This window comes from Solanum pennellii, chromosome 2, assembly GCF_001406875.1.
Source record: "Solanum pennellii chromosome 2, SPENNV200".
In the NCBI taxonomy this organism is placed as follows: Eukaryota; Viridiplantae; Streptophyta; class Magnoliopsida; order Solanales; family Solanaceae; genus Solanum; species Solanum pennellii.
In genome coordinates, this window is record NC_028638.1 from 40,738,903 (window position 1) to 40,758,479 (window position 19,577).

The 19,577-nt window shown below is 30.0% G+C and overlaps 1 protein-coding gene across 1 annotated transcript; it reads right to left on the bottom strand.

The window, feature by feature from the left end:
• Window positions 1–2,640: 2,640 nt before the first annotated feature.
• LOC107009178 (NAP1-related protein 2-like) lies at window positions 2,641–9,755 on the bottom strand. Its single transcript, XM_015208458.2, has 10 exons — window positions 9,501–9,755; window positions 5,787–5,909; window positions 5,635–5,685; window positions 5,398–5,469; window positions 5,150–5,263; window positions 4,984–5,045; window positions 4,607–4,667; window positions 4,313–4,369; window positions 4,154–4,216; window positions 2,641–2,987 (listed from the first exon to the last, which is right to left on the bottom strand). The coding sequence occupies exons 1-10, from the start codon at window positions 9,618–9,620 to the stop codon at window positions 2,946–2,948; spliced, it is 765 nt and encodes a 254-aa protein (XP_015063944.1). The 5' UTR covers window positions 9,621–9,755; the 3' UTR covers window positions 2,641–2,945.
• Between the last annotated feature and the right edge of the window lie 9,822 nt (window positions 9,756–19,577).

Here is a 19,577-nt window from a genome sequence, read left to right on the forward strand (position 1 = left end):
TTACGCAGTGCAGATGAATTGTCTATTTATTAATATTATCCTTAGTGGATAGAAAAAATTGATTGGAATAGTTATAGGGAATAATGACTTATTTTATTTCTTTTTTTTTTTATTTTCTTCGAAGAAGTAGTTTGTTGTTTCTTGATAATATTAGTGATATTGGTAATTGTAAGTAAAGAGTTGCAGGGAATCATTTAGGGATCATGGATTGAGTTTGCCGGTTACCTGCGAAAATTAAAAACAAGACAGGAGGGAGAACATGAAATCTTCCGAAAGTTGATTCAAAATAGAGCGAAGGAGTGATTTAAGGAGAAAGAAATGTAATGGAGATATGAGAATTAAAATTAATTTTGTATAAAATTATATACATATTCATAAAAAGGTCTTTTACTGTTGGTATACAAAGTATGGCAAAAAAATGAAACTATAATTAATGAGAGTAAATAAATTAAACTATACTTGTTAATTAATTACTTAGTATAGTTTGTCATCCCACTTAATTTTTCCAAAAAAAGGAAACTATTTTACAATGTTACTAATATAAATTGATGTTTAAAAATATCAAGTGTTGATTTTTTTTAAAAAAAATATTGATAATAATAAAATATAAAGAAATTTTTTTATCATTTTCTATTATACAAAAAGTATAAAAATCTATTTTTAAAATAATAAACCAATAAAAATAAATAGATAGAGTAATAAGTTGTACTTCCTCTTACTTTTACTTTGCATGCCCTTTAATAATTAATATAAATATATTGTCATAATATCTATACTGCTCATGTTGAAAATACTTCATTTTAATTAAAAATAATATGATCGAGAAAATATAAAAGTAAACTCAAATGTTTAGTAGTATCAATTATTTCTTCCATCCCAAATTTTACGATTCACTTTTCTTTTAGTTAATTTTCAAAAAAATGACATATTTATATATTGAGCAGCAATTTAAATTTTTTACCGTTAAATCAAACTATTTTTTTAGAAAATATATGATGCATCATCTTATTTCTAATAAAATAAATCAAAAAATTAATAAAAAAATAATATCACAAAAACTAATCCAAATATACTAACCTCGTCACAATTGTCTTCAAACCAAGCAGCCTCTTGTATTATTATTACTTGCAGTGTGCATTTTTTTTTTCTCACTTGCTGTTCTTACGCGTACGGAGTTTCGACTAAATTTAAATTTGGATAGTAAAGTCTTACATTGCGGTTAAAATACTCTCTAATAAATATGACTTCGTACCTAGAATGACTTAAATTTAAAATATTTTATTAAGAATAAAAGAGTATTTATCACTCCATCACAATACTTTTCGGTGTTGTTGCGCTTTCTTTTGTGTGGCACACCGCACATGTATATTCCTTTTGTGGAATTTATTTTATTCGCTTTTTAGTTTCTAGTTTGGTTGGTAAAATTGATCAATTTGAAGTCTATAAAACACAAACTCTGTCAAAGGAAAATGTCATCAATTCATGCTTCTTTTGAATCTTGAAAATTGGAAATAATTAATATTAAAAATAAAGCATGAAAAATATGTTTGTGTTATAATATGCTAAAATTGACTAGTGAAAATGAACGGCTGAATAAATACTTTCTACATTACTCATTTGAAATGCTAGTAATTAAGTAGATCCAAATTTTACAAAGTTTTGGATAGCTAAGTTGTTAATGGTGCAAAAAATAAAACAATTTTTTTATTCATTTATGTATAAATCAAGCCAGGTTAATTTGAAGAATAAGGATAATTTATGGGGGTCTATACTTCTCTTTTTGTGAATCTAAAGTAAGAATTCCTTAAGTGTTTTTTTTTTATATTAAAGATGATACATCCTATTTTGTCCTTCTTGATAGATGGAGTTAATTAAATAAAATTAATTGAGCTGCAAGCAAGAAACTCAAGCACCATAATTATATATTACAAAAAAAGAAAACAATATGTACGAAAATATGCATTATTATTTTCTTAAAATTTTATATGCTATTTTCGTACATTAATCGGTCTGGTTCTAACAAGTAGTTGTTGAAAAGCACTTTTCAAGTAAATGTAATGAATATTTCAAATAATTTTTAAACAAATTTCGAAAACCAATTTTTGTATAGATTTGAGTATACAAAACTAAAATCATTTTTTCTCTGTGGTCTTCTTTCTCGTGATAATCTTTGCTAAAGATTTTTAAACCGAACAGTCTTTATAATCAATGTATAGGAAGAAATCTTAGCAGCTTAATTGATTGACAACCTGAACTCTCACCATGTTAATGAAGTTCGATTCTTCATGTTATAATCCTCACTCCTATTTCCCCTTCCCCTACCCCTACCCCAAAAAAATAATTAAAAATAGGGTTTTATCGCTCTTATCAAATATTAGGATAAGTGTATTCCCTGAATATAGTGGTCCGATAAATCACTGATCAAAGAGCAAACATTAACCGGACAGACTAAAAGGATTAGCACTTGATGGAAGGATGGAAGACGCCAACAGACTACAAGGCTAGCAACTAGCAATCAACCGAGCCACCGGACTTGAGAATAAAGCGAAATTCCTCTTTGATTCACTGATCAAAGAGCAGATTTCAACCTAACAGTTGAATCCATGCACAACTCATTATAATGAGGAACTCAAAAGCTCGTAAACCGATCTAAACTCATCACATTGTAGAGCACCATGGGTACCCTTTTGACAACGAAAAGCACAACTTGCTAATCAAATGAGGCCAGGATTGAAGAGTTTTGGTGTATCAAAAGCATCTTACTATATCCATCCCAGGTAAATCCACCAGCACTTGGCTAACTACGAAATAGTATTTTTTTAAAAAAAAGAAAACTGTTAATCAGATGGCAAAGCTACCTATGAGTTTTGATTATGCAACAAGTTTTAAAGTTATATTTGACACCAATTTGAGCGGAGCTTAGAAGAAGGGATAAATTAAAGAGCTCAGCCGTCATCCTCATCATCCACATCGTCATCATCATTATCCTGATCGAGAGGAATAAAAAGTTAGTTCAAAAGCCCATTATATAAGATGTTATAACCAAACTTCAAATGTCAGCGCACTTTCAAAATAGAGCATATACAGTATCAGATGTATAAAATACATAAAGCCTTCAAGACAGATTATGCACATATCAGACGGTAATAATGGATGTATATCGCTTATTTGCCTGTTGTCTGGATGATAAAACTCCTTTGTGTATGACACATACACGACATGAGTGGCGACGTTCTAGCAATTCAGCGCACCTAAAAATCATATTTCATTTACACAAGGCGGGAAGTAATGAGTTAGTTTCCCGCCAGGTAAAGTCGCCTTTCCTCCGCAGAAGTTATACAAATAAACAATTAGGTAATGCATATGCAACTTCGTAGCTTTGAGTCTTAGATTTCTGCGGAAGCTTGGACCACATGTATGGGTGTCCAGGATGTTTTTGTCCCAATTTACCCTGAAATCCCCTCCTTTACACGTTGTAACAACTTTCTAATTGTGAAAGATGAATACACGTGTTTGAGAATAATGTCAATTAACGTAAGGCTATAAACTACATTTGAAAAGTGTAGATTTCTTCTCCTAATGCCTCAGCTTGCCGTCTTATTACCTGTTGCCTATGTCCCACTACTTTCTTTCGTACGTTCTTGTTTTCCTTCCAAGGCTTTAATTAATTGTCAGATAGAACAGTACTATGACCATTGATTACTAAAGCAATCCAAGACAACTGAATTCACCACAGTGCATCAGTTTCTATATACCATTACTAAAGTATTGTGGTTCTGGCTTGTAGAATCTTGAAGGGGACGGTTATCATTGGTGTAAAGACTAAAGAGTAGTTGTGAAAATCCAAGGCCTATAAAAGCTCAACTCCAAATTGGCTCAACTCAAACACTAAAATGTTTAGGGGATAATTATGCATCACTGGATTTTTGTTTTATGACATTTGCACCATCTATTTAGTGAATAAAGGTTTCTACTTTTAACAAGGAAACGTGAGATAGGAACAGACTAAAGGTTAAGCAACAACATCATAGTACATTCAACCACAAATAATCAGAAGATCTGATAGGCTGGTCAGAAAAGCTTAGCATAAAACCAGAAGGTCCAAATCAAGCAACTTCAAAAAAGAAAATGGTCTAATCTCATCAATGTTTACCTCTTCATCATCATCGTCATCGTCATCGTCCTCATCCCCATCAGAATCTTCTTCATCAGCTTCCTATAAGCAAAGAATGAATTTCTCTTAGCTTGAACAAGTGAAGGAGAAAGGACAACACATAAGATAACCTTGAAAGAAAAGGTAAAAAGTCACTACATTGTTAAAATATTTCAGCGGATTAGGCCATAAGTCCTCCTTAATTATCTCGCCCACCTGCAGTCACAGGGAAACATATTTAATATCTGAAGGAAACTGGACTTTTATAAGCTTATGTCTGTTGCATTATACAATGTATTTAGTTTCTGATAAGGAAATCAGAGAAAAGACGAAAGATAATTTATTTCATCAATCAATTGTTACATAAGTTGCCATATAATCATGAACTCATCAAATGATTAGCAATGAATGCAACAAAATAAATAATTTCAAGCAGTCAGATACAACAATTACCTCATCACTAAGCCCATCCGCAATGTCTTTCAGCTGAGTCTCAGAAAACCAACTAAAAAAGCTGCATCCATTGGCATATGGTTATTGGTGATATAATATACGGTTAGTAAAAGATCTCAGATACTTCTTCTCACCATATCAATAGAAATTAGACACATGCTAACGTTTAGAAATTTAACCAAGCAATGTATGGAACAATTATCAGTACATAAGATCTTCCTTGGTCCAGATTTTCATTTTCCTACCAAATCTTTTCTTGAATAATCTTTGTAACTACTCAAGACTTAGTTGTCAAATCAGGGAGCTTCCTACCTCAAAGCATGGATTAACAATCCCAGAAGGTCAGTTAAATACTCGAGAAAGTGACTAACAAATACCTGTCTTCTGATGCTGGCCTCTTGTTCCCTTTCATCTCAGGATTAACACCATAGGCCGCACCCTTCAAATTACAGTTATTCATCAAGTTTCCATGGAAAAGGGGTCTCAAGGAAGAAGAAAAGGAGGCTTCTAACACATAACAAGTTACACAGGGGTAGCCATTACCATGCCTTCCTTCCACTTAATAGCTGTACCAGTTATCTTTGTTGATCCTTCATCAAGGAATGTATATGTCTTGACCAGTTTTGTATCTTCAAAATAAGGATTTGGTTTGAATACCTGCAGGTTGAAAGAACAGAAAAATAGAAAGTCAGCAGCAACTCGTTGTAAACACTGCGATGATATAAGCTGTTGATGCATATTTAGTACAGCCTTCCAGTAGGGAGGAGTGTTTTCAACAACAAAGAACTTACAAAAGTAAGGGAATAGCCGGATGTCACATCCTTGAAATCCTCCACATCAAGAGAATCTAAGTACTTGAAGATCTAAATCAAAGGAAGAACATCGTTAAGAAAAGAAGATACCATCCTCACATAATATATCTAAGAACAACTTAAACAACAGGTACTATAATAAGGCTATATCACAAAACATTTAAAACATTCCAAAGGAAGTCCTCTAACAAAAGTGAATTGAATAACATGTCAAACCTTCTGATCTTCCACATTCAAAAGCTCGCCAAGGGCAGGGTGACTCAAAAACTGCATAGACAAAAGTTAATTGCAGATAAAAATTGTCATATCGCTCATTTTTTCACTAAAGGATGCTAATTGAAACCCGGAAAGATATTGATTGGACTTACAGCAGTCACCCAAAAGTCAGGAATTGATTTGATGAGCTCATTTCGTTTCTCGTAAACAGGCCTCCTTATCTCATTATACTTCTGTTCAATTTCCAATACCTCCTCACTAGCTTGTTCATTCACCTGCACAATCCAATAAAAAATGGAAGGTCATGATATAGTGCAAAAGATATTAACAGCATTTGCTAAGCAAATTTAGATGCAATTGAGAACATCAAATTGATAGGTACTTGAACCAGTTTTTTGAGACAGTAACTTTTTTATACTATTATGTTGAGCACATAAGGGGAGCAGAATCTCAAAGAAGATGTATGGGTATAGAGCTAAAAAGAACTGGATAAAACTATACTTTGCGTGAATTGTAAGGGAATGAACTAAGTTCTTACCCCAGAGGCCCAGACCCAATTAAAGTGAACAGTTGAGACGGCTTATTATCGTAAGTAGGTGTTTTTCAGCTAGGCCACCTTATGGACATGATAACACATTTTTGCAGTGATCCATAAAGCACAAAAATATGTACTTGCCAAAAAGAGATGTGTATGTGTACTCATAGAAGTTTGGCACATGTCAATCAGTCAATAACGTGAGCATTGAGTACTTTAAAAGAACTTTTTCATTGAAAGGTCAGGACCAAAAAAACCACAGCCAAAATGCTGGAATATAACATGTAAATTACACCAACTATTATGCCTCAATCCCAAGAAATTGGGGTCAGCTTGATGAATCCTCATTGTCCATATTGCTCCATCTGAGCTCATATAGGTCCAATATTATATAAATTAGAATTACACATGAAAAAGCAAACAGTAGAAGTTCTCTAATTCATCTACCATATTAAATCTTTGACAGAACTAGAAGACTCATAAAAACATTGGACTTGAAGTAAACATACTAAATAATACACCAGAAAAGATCTCATTAAATATACCAAAAAGAATATACACTAACTATCTCAATTTGCAATAATATACACCACAAAGTTGGGCACGTTAAATGGATCACAGAATAGGGCTGAGTCAAAGCCTGTTAATATGTCAGACACACGAAACAAAATCATATATGATTTTAGTTCCAGACTTGCATCAATCAACTAAGTCTCAAATCTCATACCTAAATTTAAACTAATTGATCTCAAAAAATTATGTAATTGTCCAATAGGAAAATTAAGCATAACTGCTAGCCTTCAGGGATTTCTCAGTTATCCCAAATAGAAGGGGGGCAATGAATCAATGAAGCATCACATTCATCAATTATCAGCAATAATGTCCATATGCTCTAAACTGAACTGATTTAGATAGAAAAGAATCAGACCACTTATCAGTTATTAACAGTCATAGTTCGTTACATGATTTATTACCATTATAAGTCTTCACACTTCTCCTGTAGATTTTTTCCAAACACTACGCCATTCTTTTCCATATCAAAGTAGGTTACGACTTGAGCTGCCAGTCTGGCTACAGTAATTGGCACAAATGAATAGGCCTTGCTAATCGTTAATGGGTCTCGCACCTTTCATTTACTAGATGGATTCCCTTTTCTTACTGAAAGACATTATTTTCTATTTCGTTTTCTTATAAAGACTTTTGTGCGATTCATTTATCCGTGATCCAACGTTCAATGTTCATTTCGAAGTCACTTAATACTTTGTGATGGTTTCCAGAAATCCAAATAGCCAAAATTTAGTAAGGAAGTTTCGTTCAAACTCTGAGAAAATAAAGTGCACCGTAAATTAAAGGATCCCTTTGAGTGTGGCCAACAGTGGATTAACTAAATATTGAAGCTAGCAAGCCACAAGAAGTGATATCTGAAAAAATTCTATGAGATGATGGGATTATGAGTTATTGTAGAGGAGACAAGAAAATTTGGTAAGGAATAAAAGAATAAATGAGGAGATAAATTGAGGGGAGAAGGAGAGATGAACACATGGAGAATCAGATAGTGTTAGTAACTCATTGGTTGGCGGTACGGATTGTAGTCTTTTTATGTCGTTTAGGGCAAAGTTATCTCATGAGCTAGCTTTTGGAGTTGAGTTATGCTCAAGGTCCATCTTTTGAACTGATAGTAATCTCTAACAAGTGACTGACAATTTATTATACTCCTTTTTATACTACCACCATCAATAATGACACGTCATAATTAAATCAGGAACGCTAGGCCTAGCAGCAGAGATTCTGTGCCTAAGTGCCTTAATGTTTTGGAAAAGATACCCCTTTGCTGGTGAAGTGTGTAAAATCTAGTCATATTTAAAGGCTGCCGTTTGGTTTTAAAAAACCAACTTCAAAGATCTAGAACTAAACGTCAGCCCTTCTTTTGTTCCATTTAATCCATCATGTCACCTTAGGAAGTTAACAAGTGTACCCTAGCAAGAAAATGCTTCTTGTCTTCTCCCTTTGTGACTTGCACTAAATATATTTTCGACGCTAAGAAAAAACAAAAGGACAATTGTTCAACTAAGCATTTCCAATTACAGAGGAATTTAATACTCCCTCCATCCAAAATAAGTGTCACTTCTCCCTTTTAGAGAGCCAATTGGATTAATTTTTTAAGCTAAATTGGACTACATCAACTCAATATCATAAAACTAAAATTTAGATACACAGAAACTATACGGGAAGTAATAGAAGTTGCAATTCTTCTCATGTCAATATGATCAAAACATAAATTTTTAAAAATTGATCAAAGTTCACATACTTTGAATTTTGAGAAGCAAAAAAGCAACAACCAATTTAGGACGAAAGGAGTAACAGACTTCAAATTTTATCTTATTTTTTGTTGATACCATGGTATTCGAGCCATCTTCCACGCATCTCAACCAATTCCAAGGTATACCTGCTACTGTTGTTGCTATTCTTTTCTCTATCGCTTTAACATGACTTATTCACTACTGTATTTTCTTTTCATTACCTAGTTAGAACTGTGTTACTTGAACGTAGAGTCATTCGAGAAGAGACTCTCTGCCTTCACAAGACCCCCACTTGCGGGATTACACTAGGTATGTTGTTGTTGTTGTACTTGTACCTGCTACACACACGTACTAGGTAACTCTGCCCACCAACAAACTTCAATTTTCTGCCTTCTTTACACTTAGCTATCTACTCACTCTACAACAACCCCAACAACATCTAAGCTAATCGTAAATCCCAAAAAAAAAAAAAAAAGGAATGATCCTCTAATACAGCAGACAAACTTCAGATGTTTCCCCTTCTTTACACTTAAATCTGTCTACTCATTCTCCAACATCTCCAACAAAACCTAAGCTAATCATAAATCCCCCCCCCCCCAAAAAAAAAAAGTGATCCTCTAATACAGCACACAAACTTCAGATTCTCTCCATTCTTTACACATAAAAATCTGTTTACTTACTCTACAACATCTCCAACAAAATCTAACCTAATCGTAAATCCCCGAAAAGGAATTATACTCATTTACAGCACACAAAGTTAAGTTAAAAAGCAAAGAAAAACCAATCGATCAATCAATCAAGTGGCCAATTTGTTCTATTTAAAGCAAAAAACTAAAACAAAATCTTTTCTTTCTCTTAAACAACTAAAAAGGCATCACAAAACACTAAATTTCAACAATTCCCACAATGCAGAATCATATCAAAAGGGCTGAAAAAACTACTAAAACTACACAATCAAACACAAATAGAAAAATCTCAAAATTTCAAACAAAAAACACAACATGCATTACAAGAAGTGTTAAAGATCAAACCTTTTCAAGTTCATCTTGAACTTCTTGAAGCTTCTCAATGGAGGATCCAACACCAGTACCAATTTGTTGGGCATTTTCCTCAACTGCTGTCTTCACTTTCTTGGAATTGTCAGTCACCATTTTTTTTTTCAGAAACCCTAAAAGGGATCTGCTAAAACCCTAATGCTGAAGAAGAAAGAAGCGTGATTCTTGTGTTTGCTCCAATCAAATTTATTTGTATAAATACAAACAGACCAAACTATACAAAGAATTTAATTGTTTTTTTTTCCTATTAAAGTCATATAACATTCTCTGTCATCCTCGTATGTTAATCTCACCTGTTTAATGAGAAACTGCCACGTCATAATAGTTCCAAATTAAGAGATAGTTTGGATTGATTTAAAAAAAATAATAGTTTTTAAATTAGAAAAAAAAATTAAATTGAATGACTTTTTAAGGTAAAAAGTAAGAGGAAATTTATTTTTGGTTTTTCACATATTTTAAATTATTTTTTAATTTGTCAAATACATCATAATTTATTTAAGTTATTTTTTATATTTGTCGAACATTTTCAGAAATTAAAAATTGACTTAAAAATAATCTAAACAAGTTCTAAAACAATGTTCATCAATTTGACTAATTTTCTAAAAATGATCCACTTTTATTTGTCATTTTGATCGATTTTTGTAGAAAAAACTCTTATTTAGAATTGAGTTAAGCTAAATGACTTAATAATTTAATTTTTCTAAAATATATTTTAAAATGAATATTATAAAATTTTGAATATCACACGACAAAAGTTATATTTTAATTAAAATTCATTTCAAAAGTGGATCAATTGAAATGGTACGGTAGGCATAGTAGTGAACATTTTGGAGTAATAAACGCGTCATTGTATGGTTATTATAGAAATAGAGGTATTACTATAGTAATTTTTTTAATTTTCAAGTTGAATTTTCGAGAGGAGGGCCCTATAATAGTTGCTAGTCTTACTTTCATGGAGTGGTAGAAAGTGAAATTGGGATAAATTTGATATCCTGTCTTATCTTATATCGATTTTGTTCTTTTTGTCTTTCTGTGACATCTTCAGGCGATCGGTGAAGTTACAAATTAGAAGAACTCGAGAAATTTTGATTAAATCATGATACAAATTACAAAGAAGAAAAAAGATCGACTAATCATTTTAAATATTTCAGTACAACAAAAAATTCTTGATGAAGTAGATGCTACCAAGGGTGTATCTAGGTAGGGATTACTGGATCACGTGAATTCATACTCCTCTTTCAAAATTGTATGTATCAGTGTTATACATTAAAAATATGTAAATATCGATATATCAAATACTAAATATTATGACAAATTTATATTTTTTATCCTTTTTTTTATAATGATCAGATCATTCTTTCAAAATTCTGAATAAGCGCCATCCGAAAATTACAGACAAGTAAATCCATGATTTTTTACTGTCGTGCAAGTTTCTGCTATTCTTTTTTCAGTGAGGATGGCATGATATTTGCCTCAATTCAGGTGAGTTTGTTACATTTTTATGTACAACACGTAAATCCTTAAATAACACTGCCCATTAGTGCCATTAGCCATATCACTTTGTCCTCTATCGAAATTAAGATATTTTGATCACTTACAAAATAAATTAAAAAAATATTTTTTTCATATTATTGTTTTACATGTATAAAAATAAATATACCTGAAAAATTAATTTTTTTTATCATCACGATAGATGCACTTATATTATTTGTAAAAACTTCATAACTATAAAGATGTGTCACCCATGTCAAAGCTATCATATTCGCACGTGATTTTAGGTACGACACGTGTTATTATTATAGCCAAATTGTCAATAAAGTGGATAAAAATGAAAAATTATTTTTTTTCTTTTTTAGTTTGTTAACAAAAAGGGGCATATTTTGTATTAGAAATAATTTAATTTTATTTTAAATAATAAATTAATATCCACAATTTTTCATAATTTATTTAGATCACAAATTCTAACAAAAAAACTTTTTAAAACTTTGCACTCTATCAAACAGTCTTACATGTAGCATCCTTGATGGGCCATATAATTTTGGCCCAAGGGAATTATATGATATCCATAAAAATCAAGGTCTGGTGGCTTTAACCCATAAGGCCCATGGTTGGATTTAAAATGTGGTTTGACTCGTATCTAGGGGTGTTCATGGTTTGGATCGGTTATTGATTAAATTGAAATTAAATTAAGTCAATTAGTTTTAAAATTATCAAAATCAAACCAAATCATGTATAATATACATTTATTGATTTCGGTTTGCTTCGGTTATTCAGTTATTAACCATACACAAAAATAAAAGAAATAATTCATTGAAGATGTAAAAAAAAGTGACAACAATCCATCCAAAACGAAAAATAGTTAGAATGACTTAAATTACTGATCTTTCGATCACTGAATTTACTAAAAATTCACTATTTTGATCTAGAAGGAAGAGATGATAACATTTTCAGCAAATACTTATATAAATGCAATAAAATAAATGTTTTCACCTTGGACATTTTTGCTTTCAATAAGTTAATTATAAAGAATTTTGATGAAAACATATATAAGATCGTCTTTAAAATTGTTTATAAAAATAATACATTAGGTATGTATATAAGATCTTTAAAATAATATATTAATATAAAATATATGGATATAATTTATCGATTCGGTTTAATTATTTCTATGATTTTTAAAAATAAAATCATAAATAAATCAAATACTATTGATTTTCAAAAATTTGAAATCAAACCAATCCAAACCCAAATAAAATCGACTTATTTTATTGATCTGATTTGATTTTTTAATTTAAATTAATTTTATCTAAACCGCAAACACCCTACTTGTACCTATGTTGTTTTATAACTCTACAAATTATTTTTAAAGAAGGGATTATATATGTTAGTATTATTGTTTTCATACATTATTTTTAAAGAGCTAGACTAATAGCGAAAATAATAAATGATGGCTTTTGAGATTTCACTCTATCCTTATACTGGATCGACATTATATATTACTAGTGTTAGTTATTGTTTTTTATTTAAATAAGTTCAGTTTATTATATTAATTTGTTGAGATGCTTATTTCATATTTCATTTATTCAAATGTCTGAATCAAACTAAAATTATTTCTAAAAATTCTGATGAATTTATATTGGGAAATTAAAGCTAGCTTTTCACATGTGAAATTTAGAAGCTTGCAAGATTAATTTATTTTTGATATCATAATATAGCATTATATGTACATCTTAGTTAATTCTACGAGCTATTGATAAATTTCTATCAACATATAAAATAGAAATGATTTTTCTTTTAAAAAAAAAAAAGAAGAAACAAACATAGAGTATTGGCTAGCATTTAGTGTAGACCTAATTAATAATAGTCGCATGAGACTGTAACCACGTTATTAGCATCTTCCTAACATTGATAAATTCTAACTTTGATCCTCGTAATATATTGCTAACATATATAACATCCAGGGCCAGCTCTATGCCTATTTAAAAAAAAAACATAAAGTACTGGCTAACATTTAGTGTAGACCTAATTAATAATTGTAGTCGCTTGAGACTGTAATCACATTGTTAGTCTCTCCTCAATATTGATAAATTTCTAACTTTGATCCTCGTAATATATTGCTAACCATATATAACATCCAGGGCCGACTCTATGCCTTTAAAAAAACATAAAGTACTGGCTACCATTTAGTGTAGACCTAATTAATAATAATCGCATGAGACTGTAACCATGTTATTGGCCTTCCCTAATATTGATAAATTCTAACTTTGATTCTCGTAATATATTGCTAACAATATATAACATCCAGGGCCGGGTCGAAGCCTTTTTAAAAAAAACACAAAATACTGACTAGCATTTAATGTAGACCTAATTAATAATAGTCGCTTGAGATTGTAATCACGTTATTAGCCTCTCCCTAATATTAATAAATTCTAACTTTGATCCTCATAATATATTGCTAACCAGATATAACAATTAACATCTAATTAAGTGAAATCCTTTTCTCAAATTAAATTAATAATTGATCATGACATTATTTTAATTGCCTATATGTTACCTTGAACAATTTATAATTCTATGAGGGTTAACATAATTCTTAAAATAGCCTGAATGAAATATATTTCTCAAGTAAATGGACAAAAAAAAACATAGTACTCGTTATTCAATTAAAACTTGCATGTGCTTAATTTAATTAATGTATTATAAGAATCAAAATAAGAAATTATAAGTAATTAAATAGCGAAATTGCTCCTACTTCCAAGTTCTAACTTAGCCAATGGTGAACTGCTAATATAAAATTATTTTCTTATTTATAAATAACCTACAAAATCAATTTATGTTTTATAATATGCGTTTAGTATAAGAAAATTATTGATGAATGTCTATAATTAGAGTAAACTAAGAGAAAAAAAATATGATTAAACAAGTAGGATTTGTAGTGTGTGGACTTATGAAACAAATATATTGGTGAGGGGGTTTGAAGGGATCCTAAAACCTATTTGTGACATGTGACTACGGTAGACAAAATCATAGAATTATTTAATTTTTGTGTGTCTTGTTTGGAAAAAAATAATTTTTTTTTTACCTAAATAACATAAGTAGTACAACACTTAATTATCATGTCTTTCATGGAGGATGAAATTAAGACTGGGCAACGGAACGGGACGTACCGGTACCGTTCCGGTACCGTTTCGGTTCGTTCCGGTTCGTCCCGTTTCGGTTGCCTACGGGACGGGCCGGGATAGTCTAAACCGGTACACGGAACGGGACGGAACCGATGAACCATCCCGGTAATTCCGGTCCGGTTCATCCCGGTACCGGTCAAAATTCCGGTCAACGGATTCCGGTCCGGTCCGGTACCGGTTCATTCCGGTCCGGTGACCCGGTTCCGGTCCGTTGACCAGTCTTAGATGAAATTGCATGTGACATGAACCTTGCTAGTACCATCTCGTGCTTATGTCGTTAACTAGGAGGAATGTCCATTTTACCTCGCGATCGAAGTATATTTAAAATTGATTTATTTGACACTTTTTTAGTTAAAAATGATTTTTGAAAAAGGATTTCCGAGGAATAGTGATTTTGTTTGGCTAATCTATTTAAAATGTATTTTTAACTATATTGAAGTAGTAATTTATGTTTGATCAATATTTTGCAAAGTGTTTTGGAGAAAAAGTTACCTATTATTTATATTTTTTATAATGTAGTTCAAAATTTAAAATTTATGATTTTTTTATTTTTTTTAAAAAAAGACAATAAAGTCTTGTGTGTTTTTTATAAAAGAAAAGCAAAAGATAAGTTAATTAGGGTGTCCTCTTGTAAAGAAGGGCAACAAAACATAATCGAGTTTCACTTTTTCTACTAAACCATTTTTATTCTAAACAATAACACAATATAAATATAAGACTGGAATAAAAGTTGGTAAATTTTTTTGGAACTTTCTAAATAAGTTAAATCTATCTAATGAGAAATGTGGAGAAATCAATACGTTTTAATAAGGTGTGAATGTGAAAATAAAATAAAAAGAAATTGAGAAATGTGGAGAAATCAATTTGGAGGAAAAATGAAAAGATATTTCAAATCAAAAGTCATTCAGCGCATACGGATAGAAGAAAGAAAAATAATAGTCCTTATATTGATAAAAGTAGAAGGTGTCCCTTGCACCGTCGTTTCTGGCTCGACCTCGACTTCCGCAATTATTGATAATTTTTTTAGGGGGAATTTGTTTCATCAGTCTCAATATTTTTCTTAAAAATTACAACTGAAAAAAAAATTTACTCCTAGAATTCTTTTTTTAGGAGTTATTCATAATGTTAATTAATCAACTACCGAAATTAATTTCGCGTAACAAAATTGTTTAAAAACTGTGTAACAGTAAATCGCTTAGAAGGGATTTGTTCCTTCCGAACATACACTTCTTCTTTCTACAGACACAAATCTTCTGAAAAGATATGTCTTACCATATGGGTTCACACTCTTTGTCCGAATAGACGCGTTTCTTGCTGCAATTGGCTATAAATAGAGAGTTTCTCTCATTTTTTAAACGCTGAAAATTTTCTCTCTGCTGCATATATTTTCTTACAAATCAAATTTTTCGATCGATTGAGTCTGTGTGTGGCTGTGTGTTCTGGTTGCTATTTTTTTGAGTTTGGTGAAATTAATGAAGTTTGAAGTAACATTACTTCTTTAATAGTTATTCAAATTTATCTCTGAAGGAACTAATCTACAACCTCGGATACTTGAGAGGATTAAATTTCTTAAGTACATATAGTGAATTATGTGGACTCGCATTATTTATTTTATGTCTATTTCATCTTTTTTATTCTATTTTACTAACCTGAAAACAGGAGATAACAGTAAATGTACATTGGAGAAAACTATTTACTCAAGACAAGTAGGAGTATTACTTAATTATGATTAGGGTAGTGCTAAATGGTCAGAATTTGACCAGAAACTTTAAAAAAACTATTATATTTTTTTAATTTTAAAATAAACTAATATTTTTTCTATTTTTTTAGTTAAAAGGTATTAAAATTAAAAAGATAAAAAATATTTTAAAAGGTAAAATAACATAGAAAAAATACTATTGTGGCCATATTTTCTTGTCAAAATGATTTTTTTCCCCGATTAACTATTATATATTTTAGTTTTGATTTGTAAATTTTTATTGGCCACAAGTCGCACTCAATCCCTAATCTTCCAACTTAATTACAACAATATTTTGTGAAAGATCCTCCTTAATTAAGTAAGATGCCTTGTCCTTTTAGCACATTAATTAGACTTAATTGTCACTAACAACTAATTAATCTCAAACACGGCCGAATAAAGGATCATAAGTCAATGACGCGTACGCCATAAGTACACTTAGATTATTTATTTACTACTGCGGTAAATATTACTCTATGCGTCCAATAATAATTGTTCACTATATTATTTTGAGATGTTCAATAATATTTGTCCATTTTAAAATCAAGAGATAATTTTACACTTAGTTCCTAATTTACCTCTCTATAATTAATTATAATTATTTTCTATTACACTTTTCAATATATTGTATTTATTATATTCAAATGATGATATAGTAAAATTATTCTACTATTCATTGTTTTTTAAGAAGTATGCAAAATCAATAATGAACAAATATTATTGAACAGATGGAGTATATGCTCAATAATTTTATTTAAGTGTCCTTTTAACTTTTTTTTAATTTAAAAAAACTAGTACAAAATATGTTTTTTTTTTTATTTATGTTGACAATGTATATAATTTAACTCAAATATTAACATGTCGTTGGTGTTCATATATATCAAAGTCATGCAATTTATTAGCGGTATGTAGTGGTTAAAGAATTAAGTTAAATATTACATATCACTTAATTACGATTAAGTAACAAGTACGTATAGGAAAACATCCAGGAATTAGATGTAAATATAGTCAAAAAGCAAGTTTATGTGAAAATGATATTATATTATTTGATGTGGCAAATAAAATTGTTCGAGTTTCAAATATGATTAGTTTTTCTATGGAACGAATTTTTTTTAATACGTGATACGAATTCAAATTAATCACACTCTAACGTAATTAGATATTTATTATTTAAAAGGACAAGACAGTGGTGAAACGTGGCATGCAAGGCCCCCTTTGAAGAAAGATAAAATTGGTTTGGTTTGGTTGTAATTAGCATTAATTAATGTGGATCATTATATGACAATTGACACGTCTCTATTTTATGGTACCACACTCATCACTCATGCATTATTAATAACTGTCCTTGCATAAATATAACTATAGACTATAATATAAATTAATTTTTGTACTAATTATTATTTATATACTAATACAGTAAGAAAATTAATATTTGCAGTGTACATAAGTTACTATATATAAGAATGTCTCACAGGAGCAGATTTAGTATTGTGTACTTCCAAGTTCAAATGCCCGCAAATAATAAATTTATTTATTTAAAATTGTAATGATTAGTCTAAAAGTTCAAGAATTTTGATATCGCCATATAAATGAATAAATGTGATGTACCAAGAAATGAGTGATCAACGACACATTATATCACCCAACCTTCAAAGTTAAGTTGGTATTTGTTGTTTGATTTGCTTCAAATATAATGTAAGAAACTGTCGATTGTGAAATTTCGATTCTGATGAACTTATCAAGTAAATGACAGTTGATATATATAACACGCTTAGTTGCTTTTCATATTAGAACAAAAGTCATTTTGTTTCAGGGATTATTCGTATGATGTCAAAGAAGTAATGTAATACAATCATTATTAAACTGACTGTACTCGATTCATAAATTTAAATATACTATAGATATAATATTAAAATTTTTAAAATTGATTAAATTCTAAATCCAACTTTTATACGGGGACGATGATAGAAAAACAATCACATGGTATTGTACATGGAGACATACAAGGGACATGTTGTTAGTACAATAACAAACATAATTCAGCCCACTTGAAATCAAATCGAACGTTGAAAACACATACAAAACACCAATTTTAAATCAGGTTTAGGCCTCAAACAAAACGTCTTTGCCCGGTCCCGGGTCCTCCTCTATGCCTACGAAATATATTTAAAATTTAAATTTAATGAGTATTTAATAATATCATACAATTAATATAGTGGGTTCACGATATAATAATACTCATTTGATAAAGTTTTAATAGTTTTCTCATACACATTATTTCGTATCAATTTGTTTTGTAATTTATTTATAGTTTTTTTCCCTAAAAGTTTTATTTCAAATCTCTCTGTATATCTATATATATATCTATTTGTACATGAAAGATATTTTAGGAGTTTATTTTCATGGATGGTCGTCCAACTTTTATTTAATTAAATCAAAGTCGCTAAATTTTTGTCACTTCATTTTACCTAATATTATAGTATCATAGGAAGTCATTAAACTATTTTTGGACAAACAAATTGCTAAACTTTGCCTAATTAAGTATCACAAAAAGTCAATATTTTATTTAAATAAAAAAATTCATTCAATATTATTTTGCCTAAGCATCTTATAAAATATCTCTTTTATTTTCTTCTTATAACTTCTTGTAATACTTAAACCAAATTGAGTGACTTTATGATTAATTACTAAAAATAGTTTATTGAAGGTCACAATACTTGATCTTGAATAAAGTTAAGTAATATTTCTAATAGTAAAAAATAATTTAATAAATTTAATACAAACTTTTACCGATCAAGATCTATGATACTAAACAAAGATCTAAAAATAAATCAAAAGATATATGCTTTGTCGAAAAATAAATATAGGTCAAACTTATACGATTGACATATATATCTATAGTATATTAAACACCCTAATTAGAATCGATGGAGAGTGTGGTCAAAACATACACAACATTTATAAAGTTTGAATTCTTGTGATGAGGTTGCTTTTACGTTAACCACGCGATCTGATATTCAAGCCTTAGATATGAAATAGCGATTCGGTTTTGTTTTAATTTGAATTTGAAAAAGTAGAATACCAGATTGAATAACTGTAATGTATAAATTATAATGGTAGTTGATGGATGAGGTAGAAAAGTAGGTGCATTGACAAAAGAAGAAGGTTTTTTGGGCTACTTTTTCCTATGCAATTGTCTTCTTCACATCCAACATCACTTTTTATGTTTTTCCTATTATGTATACGTACCATCACACTCTCTCTCATTTCGTTGTTTGTTTAATTTGTGGTCCTCTAGGAAAAATGCATAAGCATTTCTTTCGATCTACGTCCGAAATTTTCAAGATATACTTATATTATATTAAGGTTCTATTATTCCTCTGAACTTATTTTATAAATAATTTTCTATCTTTTTTCGGCCTACATGACACTATCTTGTGTGTCCAACGCACGTTGATAAAACTTCTATCACGTATGCTGAAAAGGAGTAAAAAGATATTTATTATAAAATAAGTTCAGGAGATAATAGGACCGTTGTTTAGTATAAATATGTCTCTAAAATTTCGAACATAGGTTAGAGATACTTATACAATTTTTTCTTTAATTTATTTTATATATATAGTTTCATTATTA

What these genes read in the sequence shown, in the direction of transcription:
- LOC107009178 (XM_015208458.2), bottom strand. Translation starts at nt 9,620, where the DNA reads ATGGTGACTGACAATTCCAAGAAAGTGAAGACAGCAGTTGAGGAAAAT. An exon ending in TTCAAGATGAACTTGAAAAG is followed by an intron (nt 5,910 to 9,500) that starts GTTTGATCTTTA and finishes TGGATTGTGCAG; the next exon opens with GTGAATGAACAAGCTAGTGA. An exon ending in AGGCCAGCATCAGAAGACAG is followed by an intron (nt 4,668 to 4,983) that starts GTATTTGTTAGT and finishes CAATGGATGCAG; the next exon opens with CTTTTTTAGTTGGTTTTCTG.